General features: G+C 31.6%; 3 protein-coding genes across 4 annotated transcripts in view; 1 reads left to right on the forward strand and 2 right to left on the reverse strand.

Annotated features, from left to right (window-relative positions):
* The window catches only part of LOC134832011 (3'-5' RNA helicase YTHDC2-like), a 216,013-nt gene that overhangs the window by 184,263 nt on the left and 4,106 nt on the right, over positions 1 to 27,644 (reverse strand). The gene's annotated exons all lie outside the window — the stretch shown is intronic.
* On the reverse strand, positions 354 to 26,940 carry LOC134830742 (uncharacterized). 2 transcript variants are annotated; one of them, XM_063844312.1, is made up of 12 exons: positions 26,707 to 26,940; positions 15,083 to 15,624; positions 14,890 to 15,017; positions 10,066 to 10,441; positions 9,541 to 10,006; positions 8,867 to 8,988; positions 8,175 to 8,297; positions 7,540 to 7,844; positions 4,918 to 6,829; positions 4,524 to 4,855; positions 1,235 to 3,300; positions 354 to 949 (listed from the first exon to the last, which is right to left on the reverse strand). In XM_063844312.1, exons 2-12 carry the CDS (start codon positions 15,263 to 15,265, stop codon positions 726 to 728), a joined length of 6,237 nt encoding a protein of 2,078 aa, XP_063700382.1. In that variant the 5' UTR covers positions 15,266 to 15,624; positions 26,707 to 26,940; the 3' UTR covers positions 354 to 725. The 2 variants fall into 2 exon arrangements, with proteins under 2 accessions (XP_063700382.1, XP_063700383.1); XM_063844313.1 differs by lacking the exon at positions 26,707 to 26,940 and adding an exon at positions 17,593 to 17,809.
* On the forward strand, positions 11,907 to 13,635 carry LOC134830744 (uncharacterized). Its single transcript, XM_063844314.1, has one exon. It carries the CDS (start codon positions 12,321 to 12,323, stop codon positions 13,440 to 13,442), a length of 1,122 nt encoding a protein of 373 aa, XP_063700384.1. The 5' UTR covers positions 11,907 to 12,320; the 3' UTR covers positions 13,443 to 13,635.

A 27,644-nucleotide genomic window follows, 5' to 3' on the forward strand; every position in this document is an offset into this window, starting at 1 on the left:
TTTTTTGTATAACATTTTAATTTTTAGATGATATAGATATTAGGGTTTAACAATGATTTAAACTTACCAAAAAATTAAATAAATATTATTTAAAATAAATGTCCTGAAATTTGTAAAAAAATAAAACAAAAATGTTTTTGGGCAAAATTTAACAATTAAAAAATGCCTTTATTCAACTTTTAAAAATTGTTTAAAAATAATAAAAAATTAAACTTAAAAATAAGTACTTTTATCTAAATAAAATATATTTAATAACTTTAATTTTAACAAGGAAACTAAAAATTATAAAGCCAAAAAGATGAAAAAAAAATGTTTTTATGAATTTTAAATGCAGGTGTTTTGGATAAATTTAAAAACTAGAAATTGTGTGATACTTGATAATTTTACATTTAATGGTTAATTTTATCTTTTAAAATTAATCTAAAAAATATTTATAATATTAAACATTCGATTTTGGCCAGAAATTCATTTTGATTGTGTAAAATCTAAATAAAACAACATAAAATATAATTTTATTCCATTATAAAATAACATTATTTTATACTATTTTATTTTATTTAAATTTAATAGGACGTATTTCTGTATATTTAATTATATTTTGTATTTTATTATTTTTTTTTCTTTATGAGAATCAATTCAATTTTTTGTTTTTTTTTTAGTGAAATAAAAAATTTAAGACAATTCGATGATTTGTGTAATGATGTGTTGTAAGATGATTAAGATACTTAAGGTTTTCTGATATCGATGACACCACCTTCGCGCGGCAATGTGCTCTGACGTCCGGTGAGGTAAGTGTCAACTTGACGAGCTGCCTGGCGACCCTCACTGATTGCCCATACAACGAGTGATTGTCCACGACGGCAGTCACCAGCGGCGAAAATCTTGGGATTGCTTGTGCCGTAGCCGCCATTGGGTGTCTTGATGTTGCCACGGGGATCCAATTCCAGATCTATTGAGAAAAAAAAAATGTTAATTAATTTGTAAGAGAAATTTTTGTCGACTAAAAATTAAAAAAAAAAATATTTCCTTGCAAAAACCGTTTTGAAAATTTTTTCCATTTTGGCGCCAAAATTTAAAATACATATGATCAAAATTTAGCTAATTAAATTAAAAATAAAATTTTAGCACTGAAAATGGAAAAAATGATCAAATTCGTTTTCAGCAAAATAAAGAAAAAAAAATCTGTAGGATTTTTATCGAGTCTCTTCTACTTTAAAAATTAAGTAACACTTACTCATTTCATTGGGTAATGCCTTTTCAGGTCCCAAGAATCCCATGGCAAGCAAAATCAAGTCAACTTTAAAGTGTTGTTCGCTTCCAGCAACTTCCTTCATTGACCACTGTCCCGTTGGGCTTTGAGTCCATTCAACTTGCACCGTTTTGACGCCCTTAATTTTGCCATCTTCCCCAATGAACTCTTTCACCGTTGTGCAATACTGACGCGGATCCTTGCCAAATTTGACACGAACTTCCTCGTGCCCGTAATCGACACGGAAAACTTTGGGCCATTGTGGCCATGGGTTGTCCTTTGCGCGTTTCGCTGGTGGTTCCGGCAAAATTTCGAATGTGGTGATGGTTTTGGCGCCTTGTCTCAATGCCGTTGCAATACAATCGCATCCGGTGTCACCACCACCAATGATAATCACATCTTTACCCTCTGCCGAAATCGGTTGGATTTTATTGCCCAACTGCTTCTTCTGCTGCTTCTCAAGGAACTCCATGGCAAAATGAATGCCATCCAAATCGCGATTCGGTAAATTCAAGTCACGTGGCCAAGTTGATCCAGTGGTAATCAAGACGGCATCATATTCGTTCGCCAAGTCAGCCAACTTGACATCTTTGCCGACTTGCGTGTTGCACCGGAATTCAATTCCTTCGGCTGTCATGAGGTCAATACGACGTTTTACGACGTCCTTCGAGAGCTTCATCGTTGGAATGCCATATTGCAAGAGGCCGCCAGGGCGATCGTTGCGTTCGAACACGACAACATTGTGACCGGCGACGTTCAATTGGGCTGCAGCAGCTAATCCGGAGGGTCCGGAGCCGATAATGGCAACACGACGTCCACTGCGGTTCTCAATGACTTTCGGTTGGATCCATCCTTGCTCGAAGGCATGATCAATAATTGCACATTCGATGTTCTTGATGGTGACTGGAGGCTCGGAAATGCCCAAAACGCAAGCGCCTTCACACGGGGCAGGGCAAACACGTCCCGTGAATTCGGGGAAATTGTTTGTTTGGAGCAATTGATGCAAAGCGTCTTTCCAGGAACCGTGGAAGACCAAGTCGTTCCACTTGGGAATGATGTTGCCAAGAGGACATCCATGCGAGTTGGATTGACAGAAGGGGACACCGCATTCCATGCAACGAGCTGCTTGCGTTTTCAAATTTTTACGCACATGCTGGAAGTTGTAAACCTCGTTCCAGTCCTTTTGACGCTCAGCAGCATTGCGATACATTGTGGTTTCGCGCTTGTATTTGATGAAACCGCGTGTTTTGTCCAAAATGCGTTCCGCTTTTCTCTTCTCAATCGCAAGATCTTGAATTGCTTCTTCGATATCCTGCACTTTTGGTTCGTTCTTCTCCGGCATGGTATTTTCAATTGCCTTCAATTCTTCCTTAATTTCAGCTTCCAATTTTTCTTCTTCCATTGCCTTCAAGGCGCGTTGATATTCATAGGGGAACACCTTGACAAACTTGTCGCAAATTGCAGGCCATTGAGCCAAAATTTCTTGCGCCACAACCGAGCCCGTATGTTCAACCATCTCGTTCAACAACTGCTTCACCGTTTCTTGGTCACTTGCTTGATCCAATGGCATCAATTCGACCATTTCAGCATTGACCTTACCGCGGAACGATCCGTCGACGTCATAAACGTAAGCGATACCGCCTGACATGCCGGCAGCGAAATTTCTTCCGGTCAAACCGAGAATGACAACCAAACCGCCTGTCATGTATTCGCATCCGTGATCTCCGACGCCTTCAACGACTGCCGTGCATCCGGAGTTGCGGACGCAGAAACGTTCGGCAGCGATACCGCGGAAGAATGCCTTGCCACTGGTGGCGCCATAGAGACAAACGTTGCCGACGATGACGTTCAAGTGAGACTCGAAGGTGCTCTCTTTGGGCGGAGCGATGATGACAGTGCCGCCAGATAAGCCTTTGCCGACGTAATCGTTAGAGTCGCCATACAGTTTGACGGTGATTCCCTTGACGAGGAAGGCGCAGAAACTTTGACCTGCGGATCCGGTCAAGTTGATGTTGATTTTTTTGCCATCAGGTAAGGAGTCGCCGTATCTCCTAAAAAATTAAAAAATAAGAAAAGTTAATTTTTTTTTGTTTTTTAAATTTATTTTAAACTTTTCATCACAAATTTGAAAAAAATAATTTAAAAAAAACAGCTTTTAACAAATTTTGACAATTTATAAATATTTTTGTCATTAATTTTTTAAAGTTTAAAATTAATTTCAGAATAATTAAAAAATATCAAAAAATTTTTAAAGAAGTAATTTCATGCTAACATACTAATTCTGGTATAAAAAATTTTCAAATTTGGAAAATTAAACAAAAAAAACAAGAATTTTAAAAAAAAATTCAAAAAACGTTATTTTCTTGAAATATTATTTTTTTTTGTCATGACTATTTTTGAATTTCAAAAATTATTTATTTAATTTTCAGATTTTCATTTTTTGTTTAGTTTCAATTTTTTATCGCAAAATCTAATATTGCAAAAAAATTAAAATTTTATTTGACAAAACTTTTCTTAGTTTTTTTTTTTATTTTTGAAAAATTTTATCATCAGAATATTTTGCCTTTTTAAAAATTTAATTATTTTCTGGAATTTTTTGAAAATTTGTTAAAATTTTATGATTTAAGTAATTTTTTTTAATATTAAAAATGGCCATTTTATGGCCAATTTAATTAACTAATTTATTTTTCTTTTTTCAGCCCGGAAATTAAGAAAAAATAAATAAGGCCGCTCCAAATGAAACTCAATAGTTTTGTCCAAAATTTTTTAAATAAAAATGGGGGGGCAAAAAAAATAAAAAAATTTGAAATACTTATTTTCATACAAAATGCCAATTTTTTTTTTTAATTTTTGATTTTTTTTGAGATTTTTACTATAATATTTGTGTATTTAAAATTGATTTTAAAAAATTTTAATTTAAATTAAAAAAAAATTAATATCATAAAAATAACTGTCAAAATTTTTTTTGAAAAAAAAATTCAATAATTTTCATGAAAATTATTTTTTAAAGAAAATTTAATGTCGAAATATTATTTTCAATACAAAAATTACAAAAATTGAAAAATTTTCTTGAAAATTTCTTGAATAATTATGAAAATACACCAAAAATTGGTAACTTTTGATGAAATTTTTAACTTTTTTTTTTGCCCCATTGGATTTTCGAATTTAAAATCGGACAAAACTATTGAGTTTCATTTGGAGCGGCCTAAATATTTTTTTTTTAATTATCTAAATTAATTTTTTAAGGAATCAAAATTAATTAAGCGAAACTTACTTGGCAATTTCATAACTCAAAGTTGAGGTAAATGCTCTCATTTCATTATGAACAATGGTATCAATAGTGACTTCCTTCTCATTTCCATTGATAACGCCATCAGCTTTCTTAATCAATTCCATGTCCGTGCGTTTTTCCAATTCAAAGTTCTGAGGAACGGAGCCACCGACAATATTAGTATTGGGACGCAATTCCAAAGCATTTTGCAAAAGCAATTTCAAGTCAAGTGTGCTTGCTTTTACGCCGGCATCCTTTCTAACTTGCAACAAGTCTGTGCGACCAATCAAGTCTTGGAATTTACGAATTCCGAGTTTTGCCATGTTTTTACGGATCTAAAAAAAATTAAGAAAAAAATTTAAAAAATATTTCAAAATAAAAAAATAAAATTTCTTACATCTTCCGCCAACATGAAGAAGAAATTGATGACATGTTCGGGTTTTCCCGCGAATTTCTCACGCAAAACGGGATCTTGTGTGGCAACGCCAACGGGACATGTGTTCAAGTGACACTTTCTCATCATGGTGCAACCCATAACGATCAACGGTGCAGTACTGAAGCCAAATTCATCGGCACCCAACATGGCGGCAACCGTAACATCGAAGCCAGTTCTCAATTGTCCGTCAGCTTGAACGACAACACGTGATCGCAAGTTGTTCAAAGTAAGTACTTGATGAGTTTCAGCAATTCCCAATTCCCATGGACCTCCAGCATTTTTGATTCCAGTCCAGGAACTTGCTCCAGTACCGCCATCATGTCCGGAAATCGTAATATGCTCAGCTTTGCCCTTTGCAACGCCAGATGCCACAACGCCAACACCAACTTCCGACACGAGTTTGACACTGATGCGTGCTTTCGGGTTCGAACACTTCAAATCGTAAATCAATTGAGCCAAATCCTCAATACTGTAGATGTCGTGATGGGGAGGCGGTGAGATAAGACCTACACCGGGCACCGAATGACGCGTTGCCGCAATGTCTTTTGTCACTTTGAAGCCTGGCAACTCGCCACCTTCACCGGGTTTGGCACCTTGCGCCATTTTAATTTGCAAATCGTCGGCATTGGCGATGTAGGCAGCCGTTACACCGAAACGGGCTGATGCGATTTGTTTAATGGCTGAACGACGATTGAATTCGGGGTCTTGATTCAAGTAGCGATCGGCATTTTCACCACCTTCGCCAGTGTTGCTTTTGGCACCCATGCGATTCATACTGACGGCAAGCGTGGAATGTGCCTCCAAAGAGATACTGCCGAAACTCATGGCACCGGTAGCGAAACGTTTGACAATTTCGCTCGCTGGTTCGACTTCGGAAATGTCGATGGGCGTTTGATTTGTCACAAATTCCAGTTGACCACGCAACGTACATGCCCGAACGCTTTGCATCGTGATATCGACAAATCGTTCAAACGCATTTTTGTTCTCGTTCACAGCAGCTTCCTGCAACGCCGCAATGGCTGCCGGTTCGTTCAAGTGATTTTCGCCGCCGGCACGCCAGTGATATTGTCCGATGTTGCGTAAAATGCGTTGATCGCGATGATTGCAGCCATACGTGATGAAATGCCGTTCCAATCCCTCTTCGGCTAGCATGCGCAACGTAACGCCACCAAGACGACTTGCGGTTCCCTTGAAACAGCGATCAATGACATCCTTGCCCAAGCCGACTGCCTCGAAAATTTGTGCACTTTTGTACGATTGCAAGGTGCTGATTCCCATTTTGGCCATGACTTTGGAGATGCCCGTGTCAATTGCGGTCGCGTACGCCTGGTAGATGGAGTTGTCCGTGAGATTGGCATCGAGGACGCCATCGTCACGCAGGAACGCCGCCATCTCGAAGACCAAGTAGGGGCAAATGGCATCAGCACCGTAACCGAGCATCACACAAACATGATGGACCTCACGGCATTCGGCAGTCTCGACAATGAGACCGATTTTCATGCGTTGACGTGCTTCGATGAGATGATGGTGGACTGCGCCGAGAGCCAGCAAGGCAGACAAGGGAGCACGATCGGGTCCCGCTGCACGATCGGATAAAACGAGGAGCTGGCAACCAGCACGAGCAGCTTCCTCGGATTCGCGGCAAACGGTATCCATGGTCTCTAAGTAGCCGTCGACGCCCTCGGAAACGGGGAATGTGATATCGATGACTTTTGTCTTCCAGCCACGGTGTTGCGTGCGTTTAATGATTTCGGTGTCGGCGATACTGAGAACGGGGTTTTTCAACCAGATTCGATGCACTTGAGCTTCAGACGGTTGCAACAAATTTCCTTCCGGACCAATTGGGCATTGCAAGGACATGACGACCTTTTCACTAAAAGAGGAAAAATAGAAAATTAAAAACTAAGAAAATTTAGGCCGCTCCAAATTTACTTCAAATTCGTCTCATAAAGTATTTTTCAAAACGAGGGGCGAAATTAAAAAATGGAACACTTTTTCTTAAAAAATGTACAATTTTCAAAAATTTCGTTGTTTTATTTTGGAATATTTAAAGTAAAAATTTTACAAAGAAGTTTTATAAAAAAAAATATTTTAAAAATTCGGAAGGTAAATTAAATTTTGTGAAAAAAAAATTTTTTTTTTTGAAAATCCAATAGTTCAATAGATTTTTTTAAATTTCTGATTTTTTTAAAGGATATTAGGATTTTAAGGATAAAAAAATAAAAAGATTTTTTACGAAATTTGTTAAACGTCAATAAAATGAAATTATTCAAAATGAAAATTCCAAATGATTAAATTCAATATAATCAAAATTAGAATTAAAAAATCAATAAACTCAGTCATTTATTTTTAAATTTGATAAAAATTACCTACTGAAAAAAATAAAAAAAAAATTTTTCAATTTTTGTATAATTATTTTTAAAATTGTAAAAAAATAAAAAAATTTATTACTTTAATAGAAAAAATTGAATTAATAAAATTAAAACAAAATATTTAATTTTACCCCTCTTTAAAAAAAAATTGAGACAAAACTTTGAAATAAATTTGAAACGACCTCAATTCAAAAAATAAAAAAAATCTTACCGGAATGGATCAATTGGCGGATTCGTGACTTGAGCAAAGAGTTGCTTGAAATACTCATAAGGTAACGGTTGGAAACGCGACAAGCAAGCAAGTGGTGCATCGTTGCCCATGGAGCCCAATGCCTCCTTCTTGTTCTTAATCATGGGAAGTAAAAGCATGTGAATGTGTTCCGTTGTGTAACCGAACAACGAAAGTCTGGGATCCAAAATACCTTGTTTGTGACTCTTGATCACCTCGCCGTGGACACCAGCCAACGGCAAATGCTTCGCAAGCAAATCCGCGTGACGCAAGTCTTCCATCATGATCTGGAAAATTTTATTAAAAAAATTTAAAATTTGATTTTAACAAAAATTTTATCGAACAACAAGAAATGTTAAACGGGATATCCCTAATCTTGGAACTAATCGAAATTTTCCTAACTCTTGACTTTTTTGGATTAGACACAGACACAAATGTAACAATCCAAACATGCAAGGTGTGGATGTAACTCACACAGGTGCTTGTCTAACTAAACTTACCATCTAATTTTTCCGTTTTTAATACATTTTTTTTTTATTTTGAACAGACATGAATAAATTGTTAATTTTAAACTTAATTAAATGTTCTGAGAATGAAAAAGTTAAAAAAAATCCTACCTGTCCTTTGAGCCATTCGCCATGAGGACGAGAACGAGCAATGCGTGACTTGAGTTCGACATCTTGGATCATCGCTTTCTCGACGGTGTCAACCAGCAACATGCGGCCGGGCTTCAAGCGACTCTATAATGTTTAAGTTTTATTGAGTGGAAAATGTTGGGAAGAAAAAGGAAGAAAAAAATCGAGATTAGTTCAACTCTGGTAGAGAAATTTTTCATAATAAAAATTAAGTTTCGTAAAAAATAAAACAAAAGAGAGAAGAGAGAATTATGAAAGAAAAGAAAAATGATAATAACCAAATTACCAAATCTTCACAATTATGCACAACAAGGCAGTGAATGAATGCGACGGCGAACGCACGCACGGAGATTAGAGAAGAATCGAACGCACACGAATGAGTGGAACACACAACAACAACAACCTGGACAGGACATGACTCTGTCAACAACCTGTCGCCTACAAAATAGTGAGGTTGTTTCGCTTGTTTTTTGTTTTTTGGCAATCCTTTTTCTCGGCACACAATCAAATGCGTGCGAGATAAAGATTTGTATTATAAAGATTATTAAAAATGAAAAAAATATTTTACTTGTCACAACGATACTGATTTTATGTCCGGCGGGTGTAATGCTTGTGTTTATTTTTTTTTCGATTCGGTTTATGGGATAATGAGACGCTTAGCGTAAGTGACGTACCTTCAAAATAACGTCCTTGGGATCGACGTCGTAAACGCCTACCTCGGATGCCATAATGAGCAAATTGTCGCGTGTCACGTAGAAACGAGATGGACGCAAGCCGTTACGATCCAAAATTGCTCCTGAAATTTAAAAAAAATATCAAGTAAATTTCACATAAAAAATATTTTAAAAAATTTTTCTTTTTAATTTTTTTTTTTAAAATTCTATAATTTTCAAAAAAATTATTTAAAAATAAAAAATTTTTAAAAATTTTAAAAAATTTCTAGAATTTTTATTGCTTTTTTTTTTCAAAAAATTTTCAAAATTTTTTTTTTGATAAATTTAAAAAAAAAATTTTTTTTTTTAAATTCGATTTTTTTGACGAAATTTTGGTAAAAAAATTTAGAATGAAAAATTTGACATTTCAATAAAATTTTTAATTTTTAGTTGAAAAAATTTATTTGAAAAAGGTGAAAAAAATATCTTAAAAATTAATAATTTTGGTCGAAATAAGGAAATTTTTAATTTTTTTTTTTGTCCCAATATCTTTTTAAATTTTATTTTTTTAACTAAATTTTTTGTTTAATTTTTTTTTAAATTTAATTTAATTTTTTTTTTTAAATCTTCCTAGTGCCTTAAAGATCAATGAAACTAAAAACATTTTTTGATTTTTGTTCCAGCGTAATACTTACCAATGTAACGTCCATCCGTGAAGGAAATCAATGCTGGACCATCCCAGGGCTCCATCGTACATGCAGCAAAGTTGTAAAAGTCACGCTTGTCTTGCGGCATGGTCTTGTCGTTTTGCCATGCCTCTGGCACCATCGTCATCACGGACTCTGGCAACGTACGTTCACTTGCAATCGTCAAGAACTCCATTACGCAATCCGCCGATCCGGAATCCGACAAATTGGGCTCCACCACGGGATAGAGTTTCTTCAAGTCACTGCCGAAAATCTCACTTTTCATGACGCCTTCGCGGGCCTTCATCAAGTTGACATTGCCGCGCAACGTGTTGATTTCGCCGTTGTGCGCCAACACACGCAACGGATGGGCACGTTCCCACGACGGGAACGTGTTTGTGCTGAAACGTGTGTGTACCAGGGCGAGATATGTATCGAATTTCGGGTTCAACAAGTCCGTGTAGTAGGCCCACAACTGTCAAAAAGCACGAAAAAGGTTATAAATTATTTTGCGTCAAATAGGAAACCACTTACTTGATCAGACGTGAACAATCCTTTGTACACGATAGTCTTGATGGACAACGAACAAATGTAGAACCGACGACCTTCCTTTGTCAATTCGTGAGTCGCGCGTTTACGCAACACGAAAATCTTGCGGATCAAGTCGTCTTCGGACAAGTCACCGTCAACGGTGCAAAAAACTTGGCGCGAATAAGGCTCACTTTTGCGAGCGACGCGACCGATAGCCTCTTGATTGACCGGTACATCGCGCCAATGGAGGATTCTTATCCCGAGGCTCGCTGCCAACGTATCGAAATCCTTTTCCGCCTCCATGTGTGTATTCTTGTCCAAATAAAAGATACCAGTTGCATATTTGCCCCATGCAGGCAATTGAATATTTTTAGCTGACCTGTAAAGAAAAAGAGAAAAATAAAGTCATTAAATTTTGTTTTGTAACGAAAAAAGGCCGATTCAATATTTTTTTATTTTTGTTTCAACACTTTTTTTAGCATTTTTATTTTCCCTTAAAACGGACTCATTTTTTGACCATTTTATTTATTTATTTTTTTTTTTAATTATTTTTTGATTTAATATTTCAATTAAAAATATTGAAAAAAAATTGAAATTAAATTTTATGAAAAATTATTTAAAAAAAATAATTTAAATTTAATTTATTTTTATTCATTCAAAAATTATTCAAAATTAAAAGAATTTTTAAAAAATAAATAAAAACTGTATTTTTAATGATTTTTTAAATTTTTAATTATATTTTTTTTTATTTTTTGAAAAATCAGAGTTACAAGATTGGAAAATTAATTTGTAAAAAAATCTTTAGAAAAAATTCTAAAAAAATATTTAATTTCAAAAAATATTCGGAATTTTTTTTTAAATTATGAAAAATATTTATTTAATATTTTTCCACCTTGGACTTTTAAAGTAAGATTTTTTAAAGAAATTTTTTTCGTGAGATTTATATTTTTTTTTTCAAAATATTTTTAAAAAACAAAAAGTTTCAAAAATAAAACTGTACCGGCCTATTCCGAAAAACCAATAAATTTAATCGGCATATCGTTCTATTTTACGCATGAAAACAATTTTACTTTCCATCAACGTCGTCATCACTCAGAAATCACTCGAATATTTTTACATTTTTTGTGTTAAACGACCTGGTTGAATAATTTTCGAATGTCATAACTGATGAATCGAGTCTCGTTCTACTGTCGTCACACAATGATTTATAATTAGAACAACTATAAGCTTACATGTGTGTGGAAAATAACAAAAAAACAACAACATTATGTCATAATAAATTAGTTTTCAGCTGTTAACTTTATTGCTAAGGTAATACCTTCTCTGTCGCTTATTGAATTGTCGTTAATCATTAGATAAAGTTTGTTTACACCGATCGCGTTTAATTGTTTGTTTGCATGTTTTGCTGTTTTTCACGGGGTTGTTAATCTATCTGCGTCTAATCTGGAGTAAACAACCAGTGGGCGCGACCTTTGATTACAATCACGAACCTAGTGATGAGTAAAATTTTAAACTCAATGACACTTTTTCAAAAAAAAATATTTTTTTTCGACCTTCATTTTGTCTAAATATTACAAAAACACCGAACAAACATTAAAATGCGATAAAGTAGTTTTTATTACGACAACTTTTCATCTAATTTTTTTTTTGTATTTTCGTGACAAGAAGAGCAAATATTAGAACAGCTCTTGACTCAATTTACTTAAATTTTGCGTACACGTGCTGCTATTTTTGCAAAATTATTTTTTTTTTTTGACAAAATTTCAAAATTTTTTTTTATTTTCACAATTTAGGTCAAGTTGTAATTTGTTTATTTACGAAAATAACACAAAAAACGTCGGCCTTTGATTTTTCTGTCAAATTGTTTGTTGGAACTAATATTTAAAATTTACTTGTTGATCGGGGAGAGATATTTGTTGCAGAAAAACAAGTCATGAACTGTGCCAAATGTCGTTCGAGCCAGTCGGGGGAACAGCTAAAGCGTTATTTATGCAGTGAAGGACACCTTCTTTGTAGGAATTGTGTGAAAAAACGATGTGATAAACGACGGAAGTGTCCGGTTTGCGGTGCAAAAATCGACAAAAAATTGAATGTTGGTGAAAATTGTTGAATTTTCACACAAAATTTTAATTTTTTAAATTTTTTCACAGCTTTTTGACACTGATGAGTCTCGTCTCGCGATAACACAAGTAAATTCCAGCTCAAGCATATGCCAAGAAGTGATCCAGATAGAAGGATGTAAACAAAACTTCCTCAAAATGCAGTCAAGTGAAGCGATGGCAGCACCGGAACACCAACCGGGATCCTCAAAATCTGTCTTTGGCGTGTCTTCGGTCGAGTCTTTTGGTACAATACCGGAAAACGGACTGACTTTCGAGAAATCTGAGTCATGTGATATCGAAAAGAGACAAGGTTTTCCGTTCCAAGTATCTTATGACTCAATTGAGATCAAGAAAGATCCAAGAGAACGTCAAAATTGTCAATTTTTCACAGAACCTGCCGTTGAACATGAACATTTAATCACAGTTAACGAATATGGGGAGCCTTATGTGTTGCCGTACGTCATTGTAGACAACCAAAATGATTCAAATGACGAAGAAACACCGGAGAATTTCGTCAATTGCGAGAACGTAATGCAATATTTCGAAATAATCGACAGTTCTTACGAAAATTTAAATGAAAGACGTGCTGGAGAGGCACCATCTGAGCCAATTTTTGCTTTAGTGTCGGTTGATTCCCACGAAAATCATCAAGAAACTCTTCAGGACACCCAAATTCCTCCTTCTGCAACTTCCCTCAACATCTCACGAGCTCCCATTCTTTGTCCCATCAGCACATGCAACAAACTCGAATTCAAAAGTCTCATCGTCAAGCACATCCAGACCGATCATCCGCGTGTTTTGCTCAAAATTATTTCATCTGGCGCCGAAAAATCTCATTTATGGGACACTCGAATCGATAAAAAGAACATCCGAAAGTGTCACGTGGTTTATTTGTTGCGGGATCGAATCCGTGATCTCGGAAGTACTGAATTTCGGAACTATTTACCCATTTTAGTGATGACAACGAAATTCAAGGCTTCTTCAATATTCGGTGAAAATGAAATAAAATCCCGGGAACAAAGTCATTTTATGATTTGGCTTACAGGACTGGCGATTGAAGAGCTTCCCGTTCATTACACGTTAACTCTTTGTTCTAACAAACTCCCGAATTCCTCACGAAAAATCGTTTTTTCGAACGAAATTTACTCGTGGAGGCAGGATCAGTCAACGAGAGCCTTGTACGAGAGCGGGAATGCCCTAATTTTGACACATCAGCAATTCATGCAGCTAAGTCATGATGGAACGGAATTGATTCGTGTTAAAATTTGCATTAATTGAAAAAAAAAGTAATTTTTTTATGCTAATCTTTTGTGTTTTTCCACCGTTGAATCAAAAAATTGAAATTTTTCACACCGAAAAATTCAAAGTTCATCGAACTTGTTTGCCAAAACTGTGTCAAAATCGTAATCCGCAGACAATTGCATACGAAGAGCATGTATCTATGGACTTATTTTTTTTTAAACCGAGTTTATTAAATGTGTCACTCTAGAAGAGATAAGGCTGCCAAAAATACATTACTCGACGTTGAGTGAAAAAAATTAAAAGTTTCCGTGAATGTTAATGGACTTAATCGCATTATCACTCTGAATTTATTTCAAACTTTTGGTTTAATTTTTTTTAAAGTGGAGAAAATATTTTTTCATAAAAAAGGACTAAATTTTTGATTTGTTTAATTTGTTTGATGCATTTAAAAAAATTTATAATTAAAAAAAAATAATTTTAAAAATTAAAAAATACATTTTTAAATTATTTTGTATACCTAAATATAAATTTTGTAAAAAATTCTATCAAAAATATTTTCTCAGTTTCGAGAACCAAAAATATGTTTAAAAAATCTTGAAAAGTTATGAAAAAACCCGAAACAATTTTTTGTCATTTTTGATAAAATTTTCAACTTTATTAATTATTTCATCCCTTTTAGTTATTAGCTTTTAAAAAGTTCAAAAAAAAAATTAAATTAATATTTTTTAAAATTTTTTTTTCAATTTTGAGATTTTTTGGTTGATCTAATTAATTTTTAGTTTTTTTTTTATTTTTTATTTCATATTTTTTTTAAATTCTTTTACTTTTTTTGAAAATTAAGATTTATTTTTATTTTTTTTTATAAAAAATGGATCAAAGCGATTTTTTATTTTTTTTTAAAGAAATGCGTTTAAAAAAATATAAATAAATCACGTTTTATAACGCGAAAAAAAAATCATATATACGTTGTTTGTGATTCATTCAAGAAATCGGGGTTGAAGATTACGCGAATGATGTGCGTCGTAGACATAAAATGCCACAGAGGAAAACAAGTCGCACTGATAAGAGTCTACAGACGATGACTGACACTGGTTATCAGTATTTTTTTATAATTTCTTATCAATTACGGATTTACGTGGATTGCAAATAAGTATTTCAACAGAAGGCACGGCATTTCATAAGAAAAATATTGTTTTCGTGAATTTCGCATGACTTCGGTAAAAATGGGGAATTTATTTATTGTGCGCTTATCGGCTTATTTTGATGTGTCCTGGTTTAATTTTTGAGAAAAAAAAATTTCGTGCGCGAATTTTAGATAATAAATGGAAAACAGGTGACACCTCGAGTCTGGATACGGAATAAAAAAATGACCTTGCAGTAATTAATAAAAAAATATTAACGAGTTGTTATATTTTTTTCGCATTGACGTGTTGCAACTCACACAATTTCCTGTAAATTATTTTTTTTTTCTAATTTTACTTACAATTCTTCATAATACAAGTCATGTGGAATTGCTGTAAGTACTCCGGCACCATCACCAGTGTCATTATCACAGGCACAAGCGCCACGATGGTTCATACGTTCAGATAATGTTTGGGCATCGCGAAGAATCTATTGAAAAAATATTTAAAAAAAATTAATTTTTATCGATAAATGTTAAAAAAATGAATTTTTACCTTATGATTCCTACGTCCATCGATAGCAACGATAAAACCTACGCCACAGGCTTCATGTTCATTCTGGGGATCGTAAAGTCCTTGTGCTTTCGGGGCTTCCCAATCTTTTAATTGATTGTTACTTTCAACATTGTTCTTCTCAATATCGTTAGCAACACTTGATTGTTCAGTATTTGGTGCCATTCTATGCACACCCGATCGTTGTTTCACAGAAATTTTTCTACTTCTTACTTGTTTCAACAAATAATTAACACTAACTTCTTAAAATATTTTTTTTTCTTTACGTAATATAGATTCTAATATTTTTTTCTGTACTTAAAATAAACTTAAACTTAGGAAATTCTTTCACAGCTAATGCACAATTTATTGTCCTTTAGGTAATTTTTTTTGTTGTTTTCACAGTTTCTTGATTGATTTCAAATGAAATTAACGTGAAGAAATAAATGCACTTAATTGAATCAAGTGATTTTTATTTTTTCGTAGTTGGTTCTTATCACAAAACGATAAAAGGAAGACGCTTCAAGATGCTTGATGATTTTTATCTGTAAAAAAAATTAAAAAAATATTAAAAAATTTTTTTTCAATGTCAGATTTTAGCGAAAGATCAATCAACCCAAAAAAAAATTTTTTTTTGCTTTTACTGCCTTGACGAAACATTTCACTCGCATAAAAATTTGCATTTAACGTCACACAAAATCATCGCGACATCACAAGATAGCGTAGTAAACAAAAACAGCAAAACAGGTTTGCGTGCAAATTTGCCTACAAAATTATTCATGATGATGAGCCATAAACATTTATAATAAAATTTGCAAATTAGTGCAACGAAAATAGGTTTTTTGGCATGGCATGTACCGTTTCAAGGTCACAAAACGGCGAAAAAAACCGAAAAACTTTCCACAGAAAAATCTGGATTAAATTTTTGCATCACCTTACAGGAAATTCGGAATTAATCATCATCGTCGACCGGTAAATTGTGACCTTTGGACATTTCTGGCAGCGCACAGAGAGCTATATTTAATTGCGATTTGACTGAATGCCAAGCTTCGTGAGCTCATTAAAAAATTATTTCATTGACAGACACATATTTTTTTTTTTTGATAGGAGCCGCCGCTTCGCGAGTGAGATGCGCATGTAAATTATTTATAAATCATTTTTTTCCGCTTGCTCACCTTCGCCTGTCTCTCATTCTTATCATAACGTTTTCCATTTCAGAACTATCACGTGTCCGACATGAAATATTCGCTTGCACGAGTCTTTCGTAAAAGAAGCAAGACAAGAAAAAATTGGAAAGACAGAACGTTGTAATAATTTCATTTTGCACAAAAAGTAAACACAAGTAGCTACTTTGTTATTTTATTTTAGTATTTATTTGTGTTACGAGTGCTGTGTAGGCGATTTATTGTTATATTTATGGCAGAACAGAAAGTCTGGCGGATTATGACGAAAAATTGAAATACAATGAGTTTAACTTTGCTTTTGCTGTAATCCAATTTATTAAATGTTGGATTTCTTTCAAAATGTAAGGAAGAGATTTTTGTGTCGGAAGACAGTTGTTTTTTTTATTTCTAGAAAGGAATAAATATGTATAAATTAATAATTCAGGAATTTTTCTAAAAATTTAAAAAAATATATATTTTTACGAACAGAAATAAATAAATTTGAGTTAGAAAAATAAATTTTCTAAAAATTCAAAATTAAAAAAAAAGTTCAAATAAATATTTTTTTATAGAAAAAAAATATGAATTTGCAAAAACAATAAATATCTTGAATGAATTATTTTTAAAATTAAATATTTAAAAAAATATTTCAACATTTGTTTTTCTAGAACAATTTTTTAAAAAAAAAATAAATAAAATTATTTAAATATTTTTTTTTAATTTTCAAATATTTATTATCATTTAAAACTTTAATCCAAACGATGATAAAATAAGAAAAATAAATATCAATTTGCAATTTTATTTTGTTTATTGACTCAATAATAATAAAGAAAATGTAAAATTAAACAGCAATCCGTTCACTGCGAATTGCGTATTTAAAAATCAATAATTTATTTTTTTTTTCGGCACTATCTTAATTGCCGTCATAATTTATTAACGCGAAAAAATTTTTTAAGTATACCCTTCCCAATAAATTTTAATTTATTATTTTTAATTTTTTTTTCGTTGACACTATTTTTTGCATTTTTTTTTCATTTAAAAAATAATTTAAAAAAAAAATCGGCTCACTTTCTTTTTTTTAACGTCACTAAATTTAGTGCGTAACAAAACTGATTTCCTCAGGAATTCGGAAAATTCTATTATTTTTTTGCGATCAAAGCACGAGCGCGGTCACATTTGTCACCAACAAGATTAATGATGTGCTAAAAAAATTCACTCGACCGTTCTCGAGTATTTTTTTAGATATTTTTTTTCTTAATTTTTTTTGTGCTAAGATTATCTCATGATTTATTTCGGCCGTTCCTTACATATCACGTGAAAATCACGATCAATAAAAATGTAGCAGCATACCTTTTTTATTTTATTTCTCGCGTTTTTTTTTAATTAACTGTCACACATACGAGCGCACACAGTTGAGTTGCTGTCAACACACGATAACCGAAAAATAAATAAAACTTTGCACAATATCGTTATTTACTACACTGTGTAAAAATCTGCACCGTGTTCTTTTTTTTTTTTTTTTAATTTTTTTTAAGTACTCTGTTGTTCTTTTTAGATGTTACTCCTTCGAGCGTTCGCAATAGACTGATCCCCGACTGCGTGGAAAATTCATTTGTAACCTTAGGTTATGTACGTTCGTCGCGGCTGTGGGCAAGTAAGCGAAGTATATAGCCGAAGCCGGGCATGTATACGCTATGTGTCTACTAATACATTGAATGAAATTTTTTTCAGAGCGAATATCGATGATGTGAATGTGTTTGAGGTAAAATGAAATTATGTGTTTACATTACGATGATTTTTAATGGATTTGTGAAAAACTATCATTTTACATCAGATTACGGCAATTTCTCGTAAGATAGGTCAGAACAGTGGTTCTTTGCAGTTGCTTATTCCGGACACGGTCGTACATCAACCTTCGTAACTCTCGTAACCCGATCTCACTTTTCATTTGTGCGAATTTATCCTACAAGGTTCCCTGTCATTCGGAAGTGATGTGATCTAGTTCCTTTTTTTACGTTGTTAAGCTTGAACTTCAAAATTACCTCAAGTAAAACTATTTCTGATATACAAGTTGTAATGGCGTTATCCATTTATGAGGGCAGAAAAATCATTTTTGGAATTTTCTAAAGCTGAAATTTTTTTGATTTTCATAATTTTTAATTTTTGATTAATTTAATTTTAATTTTTTGGCTTGATAATACGAAGTTTTATTGATTTTTAGATTAATTAATTTATTCTTTGATAACTTTTATTTAAGTACAGAGTCCGAAAATAGAATGGATAAAGTTTTAAAAAAAGTCCCAAATCATAAAAAAATTATCATATTTTTGCAGTTTTAGTAATTTTTTCAAAATAAAAATTTAATATTCGAATTTTTTGTCAGCATATTAAAAAAAACTATTAAGATATCCTAAATTTATGAATTGTTTAATTTTTTTTTTTTGAATTGAAAATATTTACTTAAATTAATTTTTTTTATTTTTTGTGCACGTTTTTATTTTTATTTTAGGTATTTATTTTTTAAATTTTTTTCACTTTAAATTCTATAAAAACAAAAAAAAAGTTGAATAAAAGAATAAATTATTTTTTTTATTTGAAAAAAAAAAATTATTTTATAAAACTAATAAAACCGATGATGTTAATATTTTTTAAAATAAAATTCTATTTTGCTAAAAATTTTAGATTTCGAATTAAAAATTAAATTTTGTTACTCATAAAAACTAAAAATTTGATTTATTAATTTCATTTTCTGCCCTATATTTAAACTTAATAAATGAATGACGCCTTCACACACAATCGACTCTATAATATTAATAATAATATGTCATAATACTGCTCAAAACGGGTTTTCAAGTGCAAAATTGCGCATTAAAAAATATTTGTTTTCAATGTAGTGTTTTTATAATAAAAACGGCGTACCGGCTTTTTCTATTTACTGCTAATTTTAGATTTATTTCAACAGCTTTGCAATATTTTAAAATATTTTTTTTATTTTACATGACCTCTATCTACGCAAAATGTCAGTCAGCCGCAAAATGCACACACCACAAAACCCGTTGTTGTCGTAAATAATTTAAAAAATTGCAATTATTTAGATGAAACACGTTATCAAACGTCAATAGGGCGATCAGCCACCAATCTAATTATAAGTATACAAAAAATGACGAGAAATGAATTGTCATGCAACGCGCGTCTGTCTGATTGGCATGTCAAATCTCGCAATCCTCTAATTATTTCTCGCTTCTTTTTGATGAAACACAATTTTCTCCTTATCAATTTTAATCATGTATCAGTTATTTATTGCAGACAACGTCTCGCGTGAAAGTGTAGTTGGCGCCCGTTTGACGATGTAGTTGGAAAATTTTCACGCGTCACTAGAGCAACTGTGTAATTTTCTCTAATGGAAAATGGTTTCTGTCACCGACTGTAGCTGTTGTTGTTGTTTCAGTTATTTTGCATAAATTGTACAAGACCGAGCTTAAGTGTCTTCTATTTTTGTAGAAAACGAGACATTATCTTGAGTAATGACCGGGAAAATGACCCTTCTCGAATTTAATTAATGTGGAATGGAGGAGAATCGAGTGCAGGAAATTCGCTTAATGTTGTAATTGACCTAGAAATTATGCAGAAATAAAGATAATTTTGTAACTGAATGATACTTGGAACATTTTGTTAAGAAAAACAAGGAAAAATAGAAAATTTTCCATTGAGAATTTTCTTTTCTAGTTTCTAATTTTGTTTTATTAATTAAAATAAATTCTTCCATTTTGTTTTAAATAAATAATATTGACAGATATTGAATTTTACATGGAATATGGTTTGAGTTAGTATATTTCACATGTCAATGTTAAATATTTAACTTAGCATTCTCGGAGTTTATAACGTTGTAGTAGCAGCAAACTGTGTCATGCATTAAGAATTTAAACACTTATGGAATTCTGATGAAAAATTCAAATAAAATAACATTTTATTGGCAGGCGAAATCCGCGAATTTCTTTGCTGGAAAAACCAATCGCAGAAAAATAAGTTGAAATACGAATTTTTATAAGAAATAAAAGTTTGGTTGTAAATCTAGATTGCGAGGAATTTTAAAAGACTAGACCCAATTGAAAATGTTTGAATCGTTGTCCGCTCTAAAATAAAATTTTGTGAAAATTTTGTTGAAAAAAAAACAAGTTCCAAAAATAAAATTCTTATTTTTAAATGAAAAATTAATTTAATTTAATTATTTTTATTTTTTTAAACTTGGATTTAAATTTGAATTTTTATTTTTTATTAAAAAATTTCTAAAATTGATAGTTCTTGATGTCTTTAAAAAATTACTTTTTCGCTTGATTTTTTCATAAGTTACAATTTTAAGCTAGAAAAAATAATCGAACCGAGATTTTGTAAATGAAAAATTTGATTTAAAATTTGACAAAATAAAAATTTTATTCCGAAATTTTATTATAAAATTCTAATTTTTTATATTTTTTCCTTTTTTTTAAATTTTAAAATAAGGCTTTTTATTTATTTTTGACCAGCTTCGTCTTTTTTTAATCAAAAATTTTATTTTGCAAAACGTAGTTTATCAATTTAAAAATAAGGTCAAAAAATGTTTGTTATCCGATTACAGAAGTGTTGATTTAACACTTTTGATAAGGAAGAGAAATAACTCCATGAATGAGCATTTTTACTACGTTGAGCCAGAAAAAAAATAATTACGTCACAAAAATCCATATCTCTTCCAAGTGTTTCGTTTTTTGGCAACAAAACGCTCTGCAAAGAACATTAAGGAGCGATTATAGCCATATGTACAGCTTTGCTTGCTCAAAAGTGTGACGTCAATGATGCGCACCACTCCTCTTTCCCCTCGCAACGAAAATAAAAAGAAAAGTTTTCTACTACAAACAAGTGAATGCTCTCTCACTCGCTACCGGAACCATGGCGATATTATGTAACATTCTGCTGACACAGACAGCACTTAAATGGAAAAAATATTTTCCGCAAGCAGCGCACGTTTTTGGCACACGATGTCGTCGATGAAAAGAAACTTTTAATAATAAAAAGAAATCTCGATCGATTTCGAAAAGAGTTCGATAAAAAAAAAGCTTTAATCATATTGAGTGAAGACACGCAAGCAAAAAAAATCTAAACTGAAATGAGCAAACTGCGTAGTATTTTTACGACGAGCCGAAACTTTTTTTTTTGAGGGAGGTGGTGTGGGTAATATTATGAAATGAATAAATTTCCCACGAAATTTTATGACTTACTACGGAATTTCTGTGAAAGCAGCTTAATTTCACTGTTTAACATAACTAACTACGTTTACTCGATGTTTATCAAGGTCGCGCTTTTCATTTTTCGTATCATTGGGAGGGTGATACTACAATACATCACGAAAACAGAGAGAAAATCGTAAAATCTAGCACAACGATGTTACTATTGTCATTTTGTTGTTGATGTTGTTGCTCAAAGGGAAGATAAATATGAATTGCCTTTCATCAAAATCTTTTGTTGAGGTTTCTTTGCGTAGGCTTGTCACGTTTTGTTGTCACTAAAAGCAAAAATCACAGTATTTTAAGCTAAAATTTCTAAATCAGCAAATTACTGAAGTGCGCAAAATAAAAGTTGACGCCTTTCTGTACCTCTCGACATCATAATCGCTGATTCATGTAAGTTGGCTATCTCTTGTTCGATTGACAGGAGATGATGACCTTCAATTTTATATTACATATTATGTATAATAATTTATTATTTATACATTTTAAATGGATGAAGCTAAAATTGAATGGAAATTTACAAATTAGCTTATCTTGAATAGACAAAGAATTGTCTCGGTGAGTCGAACAATGAAGAAGCTATTCTGAAAACTTGTTAAATTTGACTTTAGGAATCGATCGTTCCAGAATTTTTTTGTAGAATAAATAGTTTTAACCAGAGAAGGGAAAATAGCTTTTTTTACCGAGTTCAAATCATTTTTTTTAAATCAATTTTACCATTTTCTAGCCTTTATTAATTTTTCAAAATAGGTAATTAAAATTCTTTTTTTGAAAGTAATTTTATAATGATTTAGAATTTTCCCACAATTTTTATCGAAATTTTCTTATGTTTACCCAAAAAATTCACCTTTTAGAGCGTAATTTGCTTTGCATGTTTTTTTTTTAATTATTTATTTTTGGACTTTAAAAAAAAATATTAAAAATTAAATTTTATTTTAAAAAAATAATTAAATTATTATTAAATTTATATTTTTATGTAAATTGAATAATTTAATTTTAATTAATTTTTTGAATTAATTTAAATATTTTATTAATTGAATTTTTATTTTTTTTTCATTTTTATAATTTTCTTTAAATACATATATTAATTAATTTTTAATATTTTTCTTTTTCGAAAAATAATGTTTTGTTTCCGATTTGGCAAAATATTGTTTTTTTTTTATTAAATAATCTTAGTTAAATAATAAATCTGTCAACCAAGTCACGAGACCTAAAATTTTTTTAACGCGATAAAAAAAATTAGAAAAACCGAAGGACGTTTATTTGTTTAATTTTTGAAAAAAAAAGTGTTGACATTTAACAAATAAATTTAATAAAAAAATAAAAAATCTACTTCATTGGAAATAATCCAATTCATAAGTGTCGCATTAAAACGTCAAATCAGCATTAATATTGAAAAATATTTAATTTTTATTCTAACAGGCGAAACAGAAAAATTTCATCAAAATTCCGTTCAAAGTCTCAAATTCAGAAAAAATGACTAATTGTTTATATTAATTTGCAAATTGCCGTCTCATTCATTTTCTCAAATGTAAACACAAGTGTTCCCTTTCTCAGTTGTTTATTTTTTCGTGTCACAACAAAATTCCTCAATTTATCATAGTCAATGGAAAAAAACAACTAAAATATTGTTTATTGTATTTAATTTTTTTTTTTTCGTTAGGTACCTGTTTTTGTTTGTCTCAAATAACTGGGACCAAAGTCCAACTAAACACGCGCAGCAAAAAAAAAACTAAAAAAAAACGAAGATGAAGAAAACAAATTCAACAAAACAAAATAATTGAACGGGCGTACGTTCTAGAAACAATTATGATTTGACCTAAATTTTGTCTTCCTTGTCAATTGACGCACCGAAAAAAAAGGAAAGGAAACAAACAAAAATACACTGATTAAAATTTAATGAGTGGAAAAGAAGTCGTTAATTAATTTCTTTTCACTTTTTGTTCGTGTCCGAAAAAAAAATGTTTTGCTTGAACTTGGCACCGGTGCGACCTCTCAACACTCCCAACACGTTTTCGTCATTTCATTCTGCAGCAAAATTTCTGTGTTAGGACAGTGCCTGGCGGTATCAAGTTCATGTTCATGTCTGGCGATTACATGAAAAGCTTATTAGCATGTTTTTCGTGCACGAAAAACATTAAATGTGAAAAATTATTTGCCTACGTTTTTATGAGCAATGTGCTTGGGGCTTTTTCCTCATTATGGCAATAATGTTCGAAAATTATGGAACAACAAAAACGCCTGGTAGGTAATTTAACATTAAAGCTCATGAAAAGGCTTCATGAAAAATTATTTGAAATGAATGCCATTAATCATATGGGAACTATCTAGAACTTTTTTTATGACTGTGGGAGAGGAACGAGGACATCCAACAAGTTATTGCATGTGACCAGGTATTTTAGTAAAATCTTATCTCTTCTGTTTTCATCGTTGACACGCACACCTGATCTAAAAAGTTTGAAAGAAAAAGGTTTTACGACGTTAATAAATTGCTATGAGCGACTTTGCATGAAACTAGAGCAAAGATCGTATTTCTTTTTGGGTGAAGCGCGATATTTCTTCGGTTGTCATCTTATCACGAAAACTGTTAACTGCAGGATTTTGAAATTTATGGGCATTATTTTTCGTTCTTTTAAAAAGATTTTTAAAAGTTCAAATGATGGATCAATGGAATAATTTGCACAAAAGGCTTAAAAAATTTTTTAAATTTCTGCAAAATAAAATTTTTAAATGGATTTTTTAAAAGATGCTAAAATTTTAATTTTCCAAAAAATAAATATGTAGTTGAAAGCTTAAAGTTTTTTTTAATGAAAGATCAATTTTTAATTTTTTTCGAGAATATTTATGAAATTTGTGAAAACTTCAAAGGCTCGAAGCTTATTTTTTCAGCTATTTTATGAAAACACAGAAAAGATAAAAATAAAAGCTCCAAAAGTTTTTCCAATTATTTTTAAAGTTTTATTCCAAAAAAATTTTTTTAAAAAAAACTAAGTTCAGAACATTCAACTGTAAAAACTTCATAAAAAATTTATAACAAAAAACTGTGAAAAAATTAAAAAAAAAATCTAAAAAAATTATAAATTATCTGAAAAATATTTAAGAAAAATTTTTCTAATATTTTAGAAAAATTGAACGATAATTTTTATATATTTTTTTAAATTTTGTCCTATTGGATTTTCAAATAAAAAAAAAACGAACTTTGAGTATTCTAGGGACTTCTGATTGGTCAAATATTTAAAATTACAGACAATTCCAGTCAATTCTTACAATTAAACATTTTGTAACAAAAACAATAATATTTATCTACGCTTCAAAGCACTCTCATTGTCAAATATTTGAACAAGTTTCTATTTCTAGAAACATCCGATAAGAGCTCTTTTCGCGCTGATACTGATAACGCATTCACATGTTTCGTTCGCACGTTTTGCTATCGCCCATTAAATAAATACGGAAATGAGTTTTGCCGCCTCTTCATCTCTAAATCACGCGAAAATTGAGAAAATTTTTCGGAAAAACGAAAAAAAAACAACGTAATTTACTTTTATTATCATTGGACCACATTCAAGAATCGAGACCGCTGAGTCAGAACAATGACGACGAACACTGCTGTTCCTACAATAAAACGCATGTGTTACAGACACGAAGAATAAGAAGCGGAGTAGTAAACACGAAGAAATGGATATTCTATAAATAGATTTTGTGTTGGTCGGGAATCGAACGTCGACGTCGTCGTCGCTGTGCCTTTGAGAATTGTATAAGCGAGACATAATCTGGATATATTGAGTAAGTACGAAATGGAGTGGACGAGAAATGTTGAATAATAATGATTTTTTTTGTGTGTTATAGGAATCAGAAGAAAAGGAAGGAACAAGAAGGAGTGAAAAAGGCAGTTTAATTATAAGACGTAGTTGAGGGACAGTGAGATTAATTCCTTCGATTATTAGGTTGACCTCGATTTTTTATCTGAAACCAGCGTTACCCGTAAACTTCGTTTTACCCATAATTTTTTTAAGCTGAAATCTACCCTAAAACTATGCAATTCACGTGATTTTTAAAATAAATCGAAAAAAATACGAAATGAGGTATGCAATGAATTTTACACGCTGAATTTAATTTTTCTTAATTTTCTACGAATTTTTTTCAATAATTTTCTAAATTTTTCTGTTCCAAAACCTTCTTTCAGTTAAACCTGACACACTACAAAAATCCCCAAAAAGATTCGTGAAGCAGAATTTGAGTTATTTCGTTACAAAATTTGTATGGATTCAATTTTTTTTTTATAAAAAAAGGATATTCGATAAAAAAAATCCAGAATTCCCGATATTTTACATTTTAAAGGTCATTTAACGACACAATATGTACATGCGACGCAATCTGAGTCAACATCGACCGGTTTTTAATTTAAAAATAAATTTTGTTCTTTACTCTAGTACAACTCCACAAGTCTCTCTGTATGTATTTAAATACAATACATACGTGTTATATAAGAGACAAATCATCATCTGTACATATGGAAAGTTTTTTTTATTGAATAGTAGCAAAAAAAAACATATAATGCAAATTGCCACAAAAAGTTGAATGTGCCTTAAATTAACATTGGACTTTGTACCCTCTATTTTTTGTACGTTGATGTTTACTTTTTTTGCGTTTCGTGTGACACGTACACGTAAGAAGAAGAAAAATAGGAGAGATTAGGAAGAAGAAAAAGACAATCGGGATCTGCTTGTCCTTGGCTGGACCTTTTTTTCAGACGAATTTCGTTTATTTTGTTTTTGTCTGTGTACGTTGCGTACCTACAGCTGTACAATTGTTGGGGTCGGAGTTGCTCTCAAGGACGCAGTCGCGAAATTTACTCTCTTTCTCACTCACCCACCCCCACATTTTGTCCTTTTTTTTCGATGATTCAATTTTTCTTTTTTAAATTTTTATTTAATAAAAAATTATTACAACTTATCGGTAAAAATTCCGCTGCTGTCTAAGCAAATATTTAATGTGTGTGTTCGAAACTTCCAGAAAAACACGATAAAAAAAATTTAAACCAGAGTTGGCAGAGTGACGAACATAAAGAAGCACATGTAAAACTGTGAAAATGGCAGTAATTGCACTTTTTCTTTCGCTTTTTTCCACTGGGAAAATCAAAGAATGTTGATTGATTTTTCGCGTATTCAACAATTTTCAGGCTTTTTGTGTCGCTTCAATTCACCTTTTCTTCGTCTACGTCGTTTCACAAAATCCTAAAATTGAATTTTTTTTTCTTTACTGAAAGTTTGTGTTTTTTCACGGAAATTCTTCGAGAAATTTCTTTCACTTTGAATGAATGACACAATTTTCGTTTTGTTTTTAACTTTTACACAATTTTCTTTGCTTTATTTTTGGTTGAAAATCACTTCTTTTTGCTCAATTTTATTGATGTCTTGGGTAAAACACTTCTGAACACTATCGACTCTGAAATGAAACTGATTGCATGATTCGAGTCGGCTGCATGCACGACGTTCTTGTTGTGTAGCGACATACGGCAATGTGCGTTGCGTGTGGGAGAGAGAGAATTTGAAAACATGTGGGAAATCGGTGAAAAGCAGAGAAAAGTCGATCAAAACGTGTTTTTCGTTTGGAAATGTAAATTTTACGGAAAATTTAGTTTTTTAGAAATTTAAAAAATTTTTAAATATTTTGATTGACATGAAAAAATATTGAAGTTAATTGGTTAGAAAAGTAAAAAACAATTAAATTTTGGCATATAATTCAAAAAATAAACTTTAAAAAAAGAAAAATAAATAAATAAAAAAATCGAAGACAGAAAAAAAAACGTAAAATCAATAGTGAAGACATGAACCATGATTTAAATGAAAATATGGATGTCATTTTGAAAAACTATCCAAGGCGTCGTCCATTAACGGTGTCAGAAGTAAAGAAGAGTTTTTCGATTTTTTAACATAACACATGAAAATGCAGCTCGTTATTTGTTTTTTGAATTTCAAATTTTGTATAAAAGCTTTCTGAGAGGTCATAATTTCTTCTAAACTCCGAAAAAAAGGTCCTTCAATTAGAACAAAAAAATTCGATAATCAAAATTTCATTTTAAACATTAATTTAATTTATTGTCGTTGTTGTTATTGTATTTTTTCCATCATATAGAAGATA

The sequence above is a fragment of the Culicoides brevitarsis genome, chromosome 2 (assembly GCF_036172545.1).
Source record: "Culicoides brevitarsis isolate CSIRO-B50_1 chromosome 2, AGI_CSIRO_Cbre_v1, whole genome shotgun sequence".
NCBI classification, from domain to species: Eukaryota; Metazoa; Arthropoda; class Insecta; order Diptera; family Ceratopogonidae; genus Culicoides; species Culicoides brevitarsis.

Bases quoted from the DNA above. Each gene is read 5' to 3' on its own strand.
- LOC134830744 (XM_063844314.1), top strand. From the start codon at position 12,321: ATGCAGTCAAGTGAAGCGATGGCAGCACCGGAACACCAACCGGGATCC.
- LOC134830742 (XM_063844312.1), bottom strand. From the start codon at position 15,265: ATGGCACCAAATACTGAACAATCAAGTGTTGCTAACGATATTGAGAAG. The intron at 8,298-8,866 runs GTACGTCACTTA...TAAACATTATAG, and splicing joins CCAAGGACGTTATTTTGAAG to AGTCGCTTGAAGCCCGGCCG. The intron at 6,830-7,539 runs GTAAGATTTTTT...TTCCTCTTTTAG, and splicing joins CCGCCAATTGATCCATTCCG to TGAAAAGGTCGTCATGTCCT.